This window comes from Vipera berus (assembly GCF_964194415.1).
Source record: "Vipera berus genome assembly, chromosome: 1".
Lineage (NCBI taxonomy): Eukaryota > Metazoa > Chordata > Lepidosauria > Squamata > Viperidae > Vipera > Vipera berus.
This window is the reverse complement of record NC_138202.1, coordinates 312,449,013-312,464,785: the sequence shown is the minus strand read 5'-3', so window position 1 is coordinate 312,464,785 and position 15,773 is coordinate 312,449,013. Positions and strand designations below refer to the sequence as shown.

Below are 15,773 nucleotides of genomic sequence, written 5' to 3'. Positions count from 1 at the left end.
ACATTGTCAATTTATAATTACTTTCCCATAAGTTTTGCCATTTCTGTATCCAAAATTCTTTGCCCATGTTATCATTCTTTTATTTGTTCATTTTCCATTTTCAAATTCAATAAAAAGTTATACATTTTCTTAATTATTTTCTCATCAGCGGCCTCTTGTTAGAGAGGTTTGGGGAGCCCGCCTTCCTCTTTCCCTTGAAAGACAAGCATTCTGGCCAATCGACAAGAAGAGGCAGGCTGAGCGAAAGGGGGGAGGTTTCCGTCTTTTGCGGGCCGTGGTTGTACCTGCCGGGAAGAAAGAGGGACCTGTGGGTTGGTGGTTGCCTTTCTTTTTTTTTTTACCCGCGTAACGATTGGATTGGAGGCATGGTTGGAGGGTCTGTCCTGCCTTTATCCGAAAGGGGTAACCTGACAAGGGAATTACAGTTTTATAAGGCATTCCTGGTTGCATTGACTGCAGAAATCAGTTCCTCTGATTAAAATGGAGTTTACTCCGAAGTGAGCGGACGGAGGATTGTATCTGATGGGGCACAATGGCTTTTCCCGGTGGACACTTGAATAGGGGATTTGCCAGGCGGCTCTCTTCTGGAAGGGATTGTCACTTTCCCCAGCGGTAAGTGCTAGGATGGTTTAGTCTGTAGTAATTCTGGACATATTGAGTTTATTTTATTGTTTGTTTTTTATCCGGAATAAAGGGCAATTTAAACCCCGGATATTCCATTAATCAAGACCAGAGTTTGATGTATTTGTTAGTCCGAGGCTTTAAAAACAGAATTAAAATATTTTTCTCTAATAGCAAGATAAGAAATTGAATGGGTGTAGTCATATACTTGATTGATGGATATAGGATTAGCTAAAGTGGAGAGTGGATGGATGCTTCAATCATAAGATTGGAAAAATAGGGGTAGAGGAGGGGATCAGAGCTCAGACAGTATCTTATCTTGCCTTCGTATCAGGCCTGTAGCACATTCTCTATCCCCAACGACACTACTGTAAATGAAAAAGATTGAACCAAAGCCTTAAGAAACATTAGACAATTGGTGAGCTAAAAACGCTTAAAAGAGAATCATTGAGCAATTGTTTTATGCTGTGTTCTTACTACTGTTGTTGTGCTGCTGCCAGAACTTGCTTTCCAACTAGTGATCAAATAAAAGCCATGATTTCTTCAACTGTTTCTATTGTTGTAATTAACAAAAATATGGGAATCTTGGATACTTGGATTCACATACTGCCTTAAGCCAGTGGGACTTTTTAAATTTTTGTCAGAAGATTGTGAAAATTCAGCCAATTGTCATTTATTGGAAAAAAAAGTGGGACTTAGCCTGCTGTATAAACTTGGTAGCTTTTACAGCTGCTCTTTTATTAGTCAGACCTTCATTATGCTTGTTCCTATGTCATGTCCCATAGTGTATTATATTTTATAGTTAGTTGTAAGCCATCTAGAGTCATTGAGTGAGTTGGGAGGCTATATAAGCTTGTTTAATAAATAATTATTTTCTAGAAAACATGAGTTGAAAATATGCATTTAAACAGAGAATTGTCTTCTGATAGCTGATTACTGAACACACTATGGAACAGACAGCACCTTCACCCACACACAATTTCCATCCATCCCAGCTCAAGGTTGACTCAGCCTTCCATCCTTCCGAGGTAGGTAAAATGAGGACCCAGATTGTTGGGGGCAATTAAGCTGACTTTGTAATAATGCCGTTTGGGGTGTGTGTGAAAGCCCTAATAAGCAGGCATATACATAGAATGAAGGCTACTGCTAAGTTTGTAAAAGCCGCCCTGAGTCTTCGGAGAAGGGCGGGATATAAATGTAATAAAAATAAAAAATAAAATAAAAATAATAATGTCTGATCAAACAAGGTCTGCTCTTTATAAAATCCATAGAGTTTAACATCTTTGTCATATCTCACTTGCCTTTGTAAATATGCCCACGATAGATCAATACCCTGATTTTCCATCTCTTCTTTAGATTTTAAATTCCCTTCAGAGTTTAGAATATCTTTATATGTCCATATTTTCTCAAGACTGACTAAACTTGGATGTACAAATGCTTCCATTGTTGAGAGCCATTCTGAAATTTTCAAGTATATTTTACATTTTATTTTTTCTGTGTTAATAATAATGCATTTCTAATACAGTGGTTTTGAAAATATTTATGAATTTTATTTTTCCCATACCATAAGAAAGCATGTCAACTGAGATGTCATGTCCCTCCAAGTACAACAACCTTTTATTTCTAAGAGTTATCAATTCTTTTACCCATAATAGTACTGATGCTTTATAATATAAAACTCACTCTGGCAAGCGAAAACCTCCATTTTTCTTAGTTTCTTGTAACATTTTCAATTTAATTCTAACTTTCTTTCCTTGCCAAATAAATTTTAAAATTAGAGAATTTAGGTCATCAAAGAATTTTTTCTCCAGTTTTATAGGTATTTTGAAATAAAAATAATATTTTTAGTAATATATTCATTTTCATCGTAGCAATCAATAGTTGCAGGCTTTTCCATTTTTCCAAGTCGTTTTGATTCAGTAATTTTATATAGTTATCTTCTTTTATTGTTGAACATCTTGCTGTCAGGTATATTCCCAAGTATTTAACCTTTTTTTGACCTTTTGTAATTCTATTTTTTCTGTCATTTTTTTTATCTGTAAGATTTTTAACTAAGCTAAGCTTGTAAGCCGCCCTGAGTCTTCGGAGAAGGGCGGGATATAAATGTAATAAAAAAAACTTAAAAAAAACCTATCACTTTGGTTTTTTCCTCTGTTTATCTTCAGTCCTGCTATCTCTCAAACTCTTCTATTTTTTCCTAACAATGTAGGAATCATTGCTAAAGGTTCCTCTAGAATGAATACCAAGTCATCTGCAAATGCTTGCAATTTATAAGTTCCACCTTTTATTTCTAGTCCTTTAATATGTACCAAACAATAAACAAGAATTCTATCAAAATTTTCATAGAAAAATAGCAGAAATGGAATATCAAAACATTTGCCTAGTAGGGGATTTTAATGCAATAGTAGACGGGACATTAGACTATAAAAGTAACAAAACAGGAAAACGAGGAAGAAAAAGACTACCTAAGACTTTTTAAAACATGATAGAGGAAATTGATGTACAAGATACTTGAACAGAAGTTAATCCAGAAAAACTACAGTATACATTTTACTCAATTAGCCATAAATCTTGGTCCAGAATTGACATGACTTGGATGACGCCTGAAGTAAGAACCAATATGGCAGGAGACTGAGATAGAATTAGGCCCTTGGGCAGACCATAATCTCTTAAAAATGACGTGAAAAGGAATTCAAAAACAAAAACAAAAAACTAAGATGGACTTTGAACCAATCCAGATTAAAAGAGAAAAAAATTATAGAATTAGCAGCAAAAAAAATGGAGCTCTTTTTTAAAGAAAATAAAAAAGAAGATACAACACTACAAAATGTACGGGATGCATCCAAAGCATACTTTAGAGAAGGAGTCTCCCAACTCCTGGTCCGTGGACCAGTACCAGGCCATGGCATGCCAACAACCGGTCCTCACAAACAAGTAAAACCCCATCTGTGGGATGCAGGCAGCACACAAAACCACACACCCTCTGGTCTGCGGAAAAAACCTCTCTCCACGGAACTGGTCCCTGGTGCCCAAAAGGTTGGAGACCTCTGCTTTAGAGGTATAGCTATAACATACATGGCGGGGGAAAAACCCAAAAAAAGACAATATATATACTGTTAAGGGAAGAATTTAAAAAACTAGAATTAAAATTACAAATAAATCCACAGAAGAAAATACTAAAAAGACAAATGGAAATAATAAAACATAAATTTAATAGAATCAGAAAAATTAGCGCAGCAAATGAAAAGAGCAAAACAAAACTTTTTTGAAAATGCAAACAAACCAGGAAGATGGCTTGCTTACAAACTTAAAAAACAGGAGAAAAAAAATGATAATAGATGAAAAGGGCTGTTTACAATTTAAAAATGAAGCAATAAAATGATAAGGAATATTATGAGAAACTCTATGATATAAAAGAAATTTCATGAGAGAAAATGATTCAATATATGGAAAAAAATAATTTACCAAAAATTCCAGAAAACTTTAAAACTGTTAAATGAGAAAATAACAATGATGGAACTGACAAGAGGCTATGAGAAAACAAAAAAATGAAGAAAAAAAAACACTTGGACCAGATGGGCTCCGGGCACAGTTGTACAAATGTACATTAAGTGTACTGCTGAAAGATGCATGTAATGAACTTTTTTTGGAGGCTAAACTCCGAAACACATGGATAGAAGCAAATATTACTTTGATACCAAAAGAGGACTCAGACCTGACACAGATAAAAAGTTACAGACTGATGTCATTACTAAATGTGGACTATAAAATTTTTACTTCAATAATAGTGGTGAGACTGAAAAGATTTTTATCTGAATTTATACATCCAGATCAAAATGGATTTCTACAAATAAAAAATAATTTAAGAGTTATAAAGGACATATTGGAATATTATGAAATACATCCAGGGAAACAATTGGCATTAGTATTTCTAGATGCTCAAAAGGCATTTGATAATGTTTCCTGGCAATTTATGACTCAACAACTAAAAACAATGGACTTGGACAGTGGCTCCTGTTTTGAAATGGGAACCTGAAGAATTACTTAAGGAAATGGATAAGATATTTAGAGTTAACTCCTGGATTGCTAGGCAAAAAAGTCTACCTAGAGATGTAGTGATCTATTTTTCCAGGAGATCAACTAGAAATTCTATTATCCAGGCCTTTTATCGGGAAAAATTCCAGATTGCAGGCCAAGATATTATGATCTTAAAGGAGATACCTTCAAAAATTCTTGGAAAGAGGAAAGACTTTGCCTTTTTGTCTGATGAGCTTAAGAAGCGACAAGTCCAGTTCAGATGGGAAATTCCTATTGGGATTGTGGTAAATTATGCAGGGACCAGATACAGACTGGATACAATCTTAAAAGCAAAAGATTTCTACACTAAGGTCCTGAAAGCAGGTTTACCACCATCTCCCCGAATTAAGAGAACAGAAGCTAGACAAGATGATAAACAATTGAGTGAAGAGGCAATGTTACTGCCCCCTGAGGAGATCCAGAAACCGGAGGCCATAGAGCAGAATTTGATATTAAAGGAAGACCCAAAAAAACAGAGGATGACAAGAGCTGCACATAAGCGTATGGAAAAGGAACAAAAACAGAAGTCTGCAACTGGTTCAGCTACACAAGATGCGACTGTTTTAGAGCCCGTGGGAGGAGCACGTCCTAAGAGAGCAACAGCTGATCTTCAGGCCATGTTCCAAAGGCTTATGGTCACCAGAGATGGTGAAGTTCCTGACATGGAATGTTAACGGGCTAAATTCACCACAGAAAAGAAAGAAAGTATTTTTTTATTTGAAACAACATAAAAATGACGTTTGTTTACAAGAGACACATATTGCATTAAGAGATCAAAAATATTTGACTAATTCCCGATTGGGAACATATTTTGCATCTTCTGCTCCGGACAAGAAGGCTGGAGTGGTTATTTACTTAAGAAAAGACTTTTCGGCAAGGTTGTTTGAATCAGATAAGCAAGGGAGATATGTTAGTATTGAATTAATATTACAAGGAAAGAAAGTTCTTCTTATTGGATTATATGCTCCAAATCAACAACAGCAAAAATTTTTTAAATTCTTACACCAAAGGCTAATTGAACTGGATTATAAATCTGTTATTATGATGGGGGATTGGAATGGGGTCTTGGTGCCATCTGAAGACAAGAAGGGGTCTTCTAAAACCCTTTGTAACTCAAAATTGCCTAAAGCCTTTTTTGATCTGAAGGAAGATCTGGAATTAAGAGATGTATGGCGGGAAAGGAATATGAGAGACAGGGATTTTACTTTTTTTTCGGATAGACACAAATCTTTTTCCAGGATTGACTTCATTTTGATTACTACTGACCTTTCCTCCTCGGTTAAGAATGTTAAGATTTTCCCTAGGACAATGTCTGACCATAGTCCTGTTTGGCTGGAGCTCTTTACTGAAGACACTAGTAGGAGATCCTGGAGGCTGAATGAGAACTTATTTACAAATGACTTGTTCTTGCAGAAATGTAGAGAACATATGAAAGAATTTTTTGTCACGAATATGCATAAAAGTACTTCGATGGAAATGGTTTGGGATGCTAGTAAGGCCTATATGAGAGGGGTTTTGATTTATATGAATAATGCTTATAGGCGTAAGCAAGTGCAAAAACGTTTAGATATTGAGGAAGAGATTAAAATTAAAGAGAAAAAGTTTATTTTGAATCCATTGGATAATAATTTAAAGATCTCAATACATTTATTGAAAGAACAATTTAATATGCTATTGGCTGATCAAGTAGCAACTAATTTGCGTTATGCCAAACACAATACTTTCTGTAACGCCAACAAGCCTGGTAGATGGCTGGCTTATCAATTAAGGAAGAAACAGAAATTATGTACTATAGACAAAATAGAATATAAAGGAAAAGAAGTCTACCAACAAAATTTGATTAAGAGGAGTTTCCTAGATTTTTACTCGAAATTATATTCTAAAGAGTATATACAAGCTCTAGATATAGATAAGTATCTACAGGGAGCTCATTTCCCAAGACTTTCACAAGAACAACAACTTGAGATGAATTGCCCAATTACACCAGAAGAAATTTCTTTAGCTATTAAACAGTTGAAATTGGGCAAAACCCCAGGAACAGATGGATTAACAGCAATTTATTATAAAAAGTTGCTGCCTGAAATGATTGAACCCTTAAAGATTTTGTTTAATGAAATTCAGACTGGAGGCGCAGTTCCTCCATCATGGAGGACAGCTTTTGTATCATTGATCCCAAAGGAGGATCAAGATCTTACCCAACCTAAAAATTATAGACCTATATCGCTCTTAAATACAGATTATAAGATCTTTGCGAAAGTATTGGCTAATAGATTAATGCAAGTTTTGAAACAAATGATTCATAGTGACCAATCGGGATTTATATCTGGGAGGTATATGAAAAATAATGTAAGACAAATTGTTAACTTGCTTGAATATTTGGATAAGAACAACCAAGTCTCCGCAGCACTGATATTTTTGGATGCAGAGAAAGCCTTTGACCAATTGAACTGGCAGTTTTTATTAAGAGTTGTTGAGGAGATGAATTTTGGAGAAGGTTTTCTACATGCTATTAAAGCTATATATCAACAACAAACTGCACAAATTATAGTTAATGGGGGACTAACAGAGACTTTTAGAATTGAAAAAGGTACAAGGCAGGGCTGCCCCCTATCACCATTATTGTTTGTTTTAACATTAGAGATTTTACTAATTAAAATTCGAGAGTCCTCTTTGATAAAGGGAATTAAAATAAAACAGAATGATTATAGACTGAGAGCTTTTGCTGATGACTTGGTTGTGACAGTATCCCAACCGCTACAGTCGGTTGTAGACTTGATGGAAATTATAACTCAGTATGGTAAGGTTTCTGGGTTTAAGGTGAACAGTAATAAAACTAAGATATTATCCAAGAATTTATCTACGAGTGAAAGGGATATGTTATCTAACTTAACAGGTTTTGAAATAGTGAAGAAGGTTAAATATCTAGGAGTGCATATTGCAGCCTCAAATGTAAAATTGTATAAGAATAATTATGAAACACTATGGTTGAAGGTACAAAGGGACTTAAATAATTGGAAAAAATTACAATTATCACTACTGGGAAGAATTGCAGTTGTTAAAATGAATGTTCTACCAAAGTTCCTCTTTCTGTTTCAGATGATACCTATTGTTCTGAACCAGCCCTCTTCTCGCACCCCTAATCAAAAGAAGAGTCTGGAAAGCGTCCAAGGCTAAAAGGCTTCTGCCAAGATTTAATTACGCAGTTAACAAAAACACAAGAGCTTGTCTTCTCAAGCGGAAAAAGTTGCTTTCAGCAACCAGCCCCTCCCCAAACACTTCTTTTATAGAGAGCTCAGGGCGTGGTCTCCCTGTGCCTCCTCCCGAGGAGTCCCATAGTCTTTGTTTGTCCCTGCTCGTCTGCCTCCTGCGTCGGGCGTCCTTGAACAGGGCCAGCTGTGGGTCATCATCCTCCGCACTCTTGGGCTCACACAGCTGAGAAGAGGTCCCCGGCTGAGGGCTCTGCAAAGCCTCCAAATCATCATCATCAGCCGGTTCGTTTCCCTCCTCCCCCACATCTGAGTCCTCCGATACATCGGAGCCGGCTGTCGGACCCACAGGCTGGCCCTGAGTCACAACACCTATACTGAAAAAGGATGCCAACCTTGATCAATGGCAGAAGGGTATTAACAAATTTATCTGGGCGGGGAAAAACCCAAGAGTTAAATTCAAGATTTTACAGGATGCCAGGGAAAGAGGGGGACTCAAGGCGCCGAATTTGAAATTGTACTATGATGCGGCTGCTTTGACCTGGGTTAGTGATTGGCTTAATTTAACTAACAAGAGAATACTTCATCTTGAGGGATGGGATTTGGTATATGGATGGCATGCATACTTGCTTTATGATAAGAAGGTAGACAGGGCTTTTAAATCCCATATTCTTAGAAGTGCTTTACTGCGTGTCTGGAAAAAGTACTATAATAAGTTAAATTATAAAATACCGATTTGGGGAATTCCTGGACACGCGATAGAGGGTGTATCTATGGGAGTGAGTATGGATATGGTTTCTTATAAGGAACTACTCAAATTGCAAGGGAATGATTGGCAACTTAAATCAGCAGAGGAGTTAAGACAAGAAAACATAAATTACTCTTGGTTTCAATATACCCAATTGAAAGCTAGGTGGAAGTCAGATCAAAAGGTTGGTATCACAATTACAGATCAAAATTTAGTAAAGCAAATTAGAGATTCAAAATGTGCACATATAAAGAGGATATATAATGCTTTAATTGAATTGGATTCGGAAACGGAATTGGTTAAAGATTGCATGGTAAAATGGGCACAAAATATTCAGGAACCAATCTCGTTGGACACCTGGGAGATAATTTGGGTTAGAAATGTTAAATTTACCCAGGCTCAAAATTTAAGAGAAAATTTTTACAAAATGTTTTATAGATGGCATCTGGATCCCAAGAAGTTGTCCAACATGTATCCTAATCTGCAGTCTAAGTGTTGGAGGTGTGGTAGCTTAGAAGCTACCTATTTCCACATGTGGTGGACTTGTAGAAACATAAAAGCCTTCTGGATTAAAATTTGGTGGAACATTCAAAAGATTTTTAAGAGGAAGATAAAGTTTTCCCCGCAATTGTTCTTACTGGGTATCATTGTAAATTGTGATGTCAAAGAGACTAATCTGATGTTGAATATGATAACGGCAGCACGGTTACTGGTGGGACAATATTGGAAGAAGGACAATCTGCCCACGGTAGAAGAATGGGTGTTTAAAGTTTCTAATCTTGCAGAAATGTCCAAGATTTCTGCTTATTTAAAGGATCACTCACAGGAGAGATATATTTCAGTTTGGAGGAGATGGATAAATTATATTGAAAACAAATATGGGACCAAAAAGTTCCATTTAGCTTATGAGTAGAATTTAGTGGGATATTGTTATTGTTAGTAGTTATGCTAAGAGAGAGTTAAAGCGCAGTACGAATTTGGTTGATTGTATATTGTGTAAATTTTTATTTAGAATATGATTGTTGTAACTATAATCCTGTATTTAGCTCTGGGAAGTGGGGGGGGAAGTGGGAGGGTTGGGGTGGGAGGGATTTGGGGATACATTGTAAAATATTGTAAAAATAAAAAAAAAGTTACAGACTGATATCATTACTAAATGTGGACTATAAAATTTTTACTTCAATAATAGTGGTGAGACTGAAAAGATTTTTATCTGAATTTATACATCCAGATCAAAATGGATTTCTACAAATAAAAAATAATTTAAGAGTTATAAAGGACATATTGGAATATTATGAAATACATCCAGGGAAACAATTGGCATTAGTATTTCTAGATGCTCAAAAGGCATTTGATAATGTTTCCTGGCAATTTATGACTCAACAACTAAAAACAATGGACTTGGACAAAACTTTATAAATATAATTACAGCAATATATCACAAACAAACAGCAAAAATGATTGTAAGTGGAGATTATACAGAGAATTTCAACATAAGAAAAGGAAAAAGACAAGGATGCCCACTATCTCCATCGTTATTTATTTTAACTTTAGAAGTTTTAAATAGAAATATTAGATAAGACTAAGGCTGATAGTTCTCTTTTGTCATTAATTTGATGATTTTTTGTGTAATTTTAATCCCATATTTTTCACTTTATATTGACATTTAAAAAATTGTCTTCCTCTGGATTTATTGCAAGAAATGGCATCTAGGTGATGCTGTGCTGAAATTGGCTTGCAATTGCTTAAAAGTTTTCTTCCCCTTTCTTGTTAGCGATATCTTGCAGGGGTGTCAAACTCAATTTCATTGAGGGCTGCAACAATATTGTGGTTGCCCTCAAGGGGCCGGGTGGATATGGCCAGGGTGGGCATGGCCTACTGGGTGGGCGTGGCTAGAGTGCGTATGGGCTACTGGGTGGGCATGGCCAGCTCTACATCGTTCGCATCAAGGGTGCCTATGGGGGCCTGGGCAGGAGTGGGACAGATCTGAGGGTCTATGGGCCAGGGCCAAGGCAGTGGGGGCCGTTCCCTCACTGTTTCCAGGATGGCTTCGCGGGCCGCATGAAACCACTTCATGGGCCGGATCTGGCCCCCGGGCCTTGTGTTTGACATGTCTGTCTTAGAGCAAGGGTCCTCAACCTTGGCAACTTTAAGACTTGTGGACTTCAACTCCCAGAATTCCTCAGCCAGCAAAGTCCACAAGTCTTAAAGTTGCCAAGGTTGAGGACCCCTGTCTTAGAGTACTAGCAGGAACAGATAAGCAGATAATAGGTCAACAGTTCAACTCAGTTGGTGGTTTCCCGTGGGAAAGACAGTTGGATGACAGTTCAGAATGTTGCCAGCTACTCCATGACCTATGACTTGCTTACCTCTGGAGTAAAAGCAGAACTTAATTTTTTTAATGGGTGCCTTTTTCTGCCCTTTGTGTAATAATATGAATTCCATGTTTATTTATATTTAGCAATATCTTTCCTTTTTTCTTAGCGTGAAACCTCCAGTACAGAGCACATTTGTGCATTTGAGACCATGGTAAATTACAAACACGTAACAGCTGAATGTCTAGTAGTTTATTCCTGCAAGCAAGTTGGTATTTTACTTATAGCTGTATATAACAACACTATGGAAAATTAAGTTTGTTTAGAGATTGGGTTGTACATTTGCTACTAATCAATTTTATCTTCATACACAGATGTCTTCCCTTCCTTAAAGCTGAACATATTATGGGACTGAAACGTAACATAAAAAGATTTTTAGTGAAAATGAACACTAGTTCAAGTTATTTCTGGAATGTTAGGACTTCTGAGCTATAGGTGAAAGGATTAGTGCACTTATATTACCAAAAATATGCCTACTAAAAATGCTGAGCACAACAGGATTTACTTTCAAGGTGCTTTAAAAAGAACAAGTTCTAATGCTACCTCCCCCCCAACTATTCCACCTTTCCTTCTTATGGATTAAGATGGCTAGAAAACAGAAGAAGCAGATGATACACAGTATAACTAAAGTTGTAGCTATCGCATATAATGCTCTCTCTCCTTTCAGCAGTTCCAAGAAGGCACCATACCCATATACACTACTCAGGTAATCCTGAGGACACAGACAAACCCCCAAGTAGCCTCAATGACTCTCTAAAAGAATGCAAGTGATCAGCTGGCTGCAAGGAATATAAATCCTTCCATTCCCTACCATCCAGTCGGACCTGAAGAAGCTTCTTGGATGAGAAACGAAATATCTTCAAAGAAAAACAAAGTCCAGTTGACTCTTGAAAAAGCACCTTTGGGACAACCATGACCCGGATGACTGAGAATCTCCATAGACACACTCTCACACACACTTTCTACACACACATATACTGTGGATATAAAAAGTCCACACACCCTGTTAAAATGCCAGGTTTTTGAGATGTAAAAATAAACCAGACCAAGATAAATCACTTCAGATCCCCCCCACACGCACACCTTTAATATAACATATAAACTATACAATTAAATTGAAGAACAAACTGAAATTGTTTAGGGTGATTGTTATGGAAAGGTGAGATTTCTCTTTATCTTCAGCATTTTAGCAGAATCCTTAGTTTTGCACCAAAATTGACTAATATATGGAACTATTCCTAATTCCCTTCACCGTGACTTTAGTTCCAGCTAAAGAAAAGCAGTCCCAAAGTATAATGCTGTTGCTACCATGCTTCATTGTGGGTATCATGTGCTTTTGGTGATGTGCAGTGCTCTTTTTGCACCAAGCATACTTTTATGGCCCAAAAGTTCAACTTTGGTCTCATCAGACCATAAGACATTTTCCAACATCCCTTTGTCAGACTTGATGTAGGTTTTTACAAAATGTAGCTGGCCTTGGAGGTTCTTCTTTGTAAGAAAAAGCTTCTATCGTGCCACCCTACCCCACAGTCCAGATATATTTCTGCAGCGCCTTTAATGTTGCTGTAGGGCCCCTGGTAGCCTCTCGGACTAGCTTTCTTCTTTTTTCATCAATTGTAAGACCATGCCTTCAATGTCCTTGGAAAACCATGGCTTTTGATGTAAGAGGCAAGTGAGTAAATGTCAGAAAGATCCTACTACTGGTAGAGTAGCTAAACTTGATGTGAGCTTGATTAGACTCACTTTAATTGAGGGCAGGTGTATACTGGCTATTATTTAACATCAGTTTGAACACAGTCATATCCCTATTTATAAGAGGGTATGCACACACTTACCAGTATGCAGCCACATTATTCTAGTATTTTATTTTTCCCCCTTAAAAGATTTCACTTTCTTTTTCAACTCAATTGTACAGCTCATCTTATATTAAAGGTGAAAAACATTTTGAAATAATTTTTCTCGGTCTGATTTTTTTTTACATCTCAAAAAACCCCACAAAACCTGGCATTTTAACAGGGATGTGTTAAAATATCCACTGCATGCAAATCTATGTATATATAAACCATATTTAGAAACTGCTGGTCTCTGAGAGCTACTCCGGAAGCGTACAAGACGTTAAAACAAAAGCTGTATATAAATGCTATATCAGGAGGCATTTGAAACAAGAATACAGTAATTAAAATTAAAAAGGCGGGAAGAATCTTTAAGGCTCTAACGAGCCCCGTGAGAGCCTGCTCCTCTACGGCCCCAAGGGAGTCAGCAGAGCTAGGTCTTCAGGCACTTCCAAAAGGCCGAGAGAGCGCCCCCCCCCGCTTCATCACTGGGGGAAGAATATATACTGAAGGATTCAGATGAATTATCCATAAAAGAATAAAGTGGGATATACAATAGTTTACTTAACTATTGATGTTCGTCATGGGGTGCAACATCATATATAAATTCTTACTTCCTGAGGCGAGCCCCCTGTCCAAGCTCGTATTGGCAGGACTGAGGGGTTTGAGATGCTAACCCAGGGGTAGGCAACCTTGGCTCTTTTATGACTCGTGGACTTCAACTCCCAGAATTCCTGAGCCAGCATGGCTGGCTCAGGAATTCTGGGAGTTGAAGTTCACGAGTCATAAAAGAGCCAAGGTTGCCTACCCCTATGCTAACCGATTAGATTTCCCGGGCTGGCCTTGTTAGCCTGCCGAGCTTCCGACCAATCAGAAGTGTGCAACGCCTCTATGAGCTGCTTCCCGACTCCCTTAAGCCCGCCCCTCTTTGTTGCGGCGCCCAATGGGCACGCTCCGAATGTCGGCAGCTGCCGGGTAACATGGTTACATGTCAGAGAGTAACATTTGATCATGGAACATGGACTAAGGCGAAGGCGTCCGAGTCAGCTGCAGGAGCAGCATCAGCCGCAGCCGCCTGGAGAGGCTCCGGTGCAATGAATCCTCTGGCGATCGGGTTAGACTAGCGGCCGCGCAGCGGGAACGGGAGAATGGGTGGGGTCCTCCTAGCCGAGAGAGCGATGGAGGGGAGAATTTTTTTTCCTTGAGAAAAAGAGAAGGCTTGCAGTGGCTGGGTCAGCCAGACAGACCCCCCCCACACACACACACTTGGCTTCGTTTCACACGCGCGTATTCCAGAACCCAAACCGTCCCGCCTGGAGGTTGTCAAAACGATATCGGAAGCGTGCTTGCGTTTTTTTTTTACAGCAATCCGACCCTGGTTGCTGCACGCCATTGAGCTTTCCAGCTTTCCAGTCTTTTGAACAATAAGGAGTAGGGTGATGAACGTGGGAATGCGCACGGAGCTATTGGAATCTCCCCTCAGGACTCTCTCTGTGTATGTGTATATATATGTGTGTGTGTTTTCCTTTGTGGGTCCCAACCAAAAGCTGAGCCGGGATGTGGCGGCAATGTCCTCTCTGCGTGGCCGATTCGCATTAAGCGAGGCTCCGATCTTCGAAATCTAAGCGCTAGCCCGCAATAGCGAGGCGTCCCGTTCCTTTTGTGAGACATTTCTCAGACTGAAAAGAGAGGCTTTTTGGCTGGCTGCTGTCGCCCCCTGCTGAGAGGCAGCCTGAGGATTGCTGTAGAAGAGCGAGCTCTTCTAGTATCCTTTTGTTTGACAAGTGAATAGAGTAAAATGGGGCTTTGAGAAAGGCCCTTCTATCGCTTGCTGTTTCCAGCTGATAACAGGATACCCGGTGGCTGGGTTCACACCACCCGCTTAATCGGGTCAAAGACCTCAGCTGCAAGTACACAGCGTGCAGCATCCATCCTAAGCTTTGGTTACTATTAACCTTGCTGGGAGTTGGGAGTGGAGTGGCAGCGGGGGGGGGGGGCGCGAGGCTTTCCGTGTTTTGTTTTGCTCGTTTGGTTGTAGATGATTCCTGGTAGCATGCAAACCAAACGAGGTTTATGAGGGAGATGGGTGGTTTTAAAATGTTGGTAAATGAAATAAAAAACACGCTAAGGAGGGAATGTGATCATCCCTGCAAAGTCTCTGAAAATGGATTGTTTTATCTAACCCTGTGTCTTCTCCAACCTGATGCTCTCCATATGTCTTTGATTGCAGTGCTCATCATCCCCAGCCACCCTGGATTGTACCACTACACAGTACTGCCTGGGGATAATAGAAGTTGTAGTTTGGCATGGCTGGAAGGCACTTGGTGGGAAGGTTGAGCTTGGCTGCTTGATGCTGCTGATACCATGTTGTTCTCCACTCCTTGTGTCTTTGTAGATTCTGCTTGTATAAGGAACAAGCTCTCTACCACCTGCTTGGTGGCTGCTAGCAAGCAATTTCATGCCAGCCTCATTCATTCGGCAGGAGCAGGGGGCAGAATGGAGCAGGCTTGCTTGACGGGACACTGACCAGCGTCTGTCTTCTGTCGGACTGCTGGTTCCTTTAGAGCTCACAATGACTGGCTCCGGCTCCAAAGCTGCTCACAATTCCCACCCCAAGGGAGACAAAGGAGGCCGTTCCAGAAGCTCCCACACTCGGACGCTCAGTACTGCCAACAATGGGGGCTCGGAAGAGGAGGATAAAGATGGAGGAGCAGTATTCCTTGTCAACAAGAGCGGTTTTCCAATTGATGGGCAGACCTGGGAGAGAATGTGGGGACATGTGGCGAAGGTCCACCCTTCGGGCAGAGAGATGGTGGAGGCTATAAGGAGTGCTGCTTTCCTTACAAAAGTAAGTTATGGCTTCCCCCCCCACCCTGAGTCTTTGTTTTCTACAACCATCTGGCCGAGGTGCATG

General features: G+C 39.1%; 1 protein-coding gene across 2 annotated transcripts in view; it reads left to right on the top strand.

The window, feature by feature from the left end:
* Positions 1-13,886: 13,886 nt before the first annotated feature.
* VASH2 (vasohibin 2) overlaps positions 13,887-15,773 on the top strand; it is a 47,012-nt gene continuing 45,125 nt past the window's right edge. The window contains exons 1-2 of one of the 2 annotated variants that reach the window (XM_081314621.1): positions 13,887-13,973; positions 15,255-15,707. In XM_081314621.1, the coding sequence (XP_081170747.1) occupies positions 15,432-15,707 (276 nt within the window). In that variant the 5' untranslated portion in view covers positions 13,887-13,973; positions 15,255-15,431. Of the gene's footprint in view, positions 13,974-15,055; positions 15,708-15,773 lie in introns of those variants that run through there. The other variant, XM_081314622.1, reaches the window with a different exon arrangement.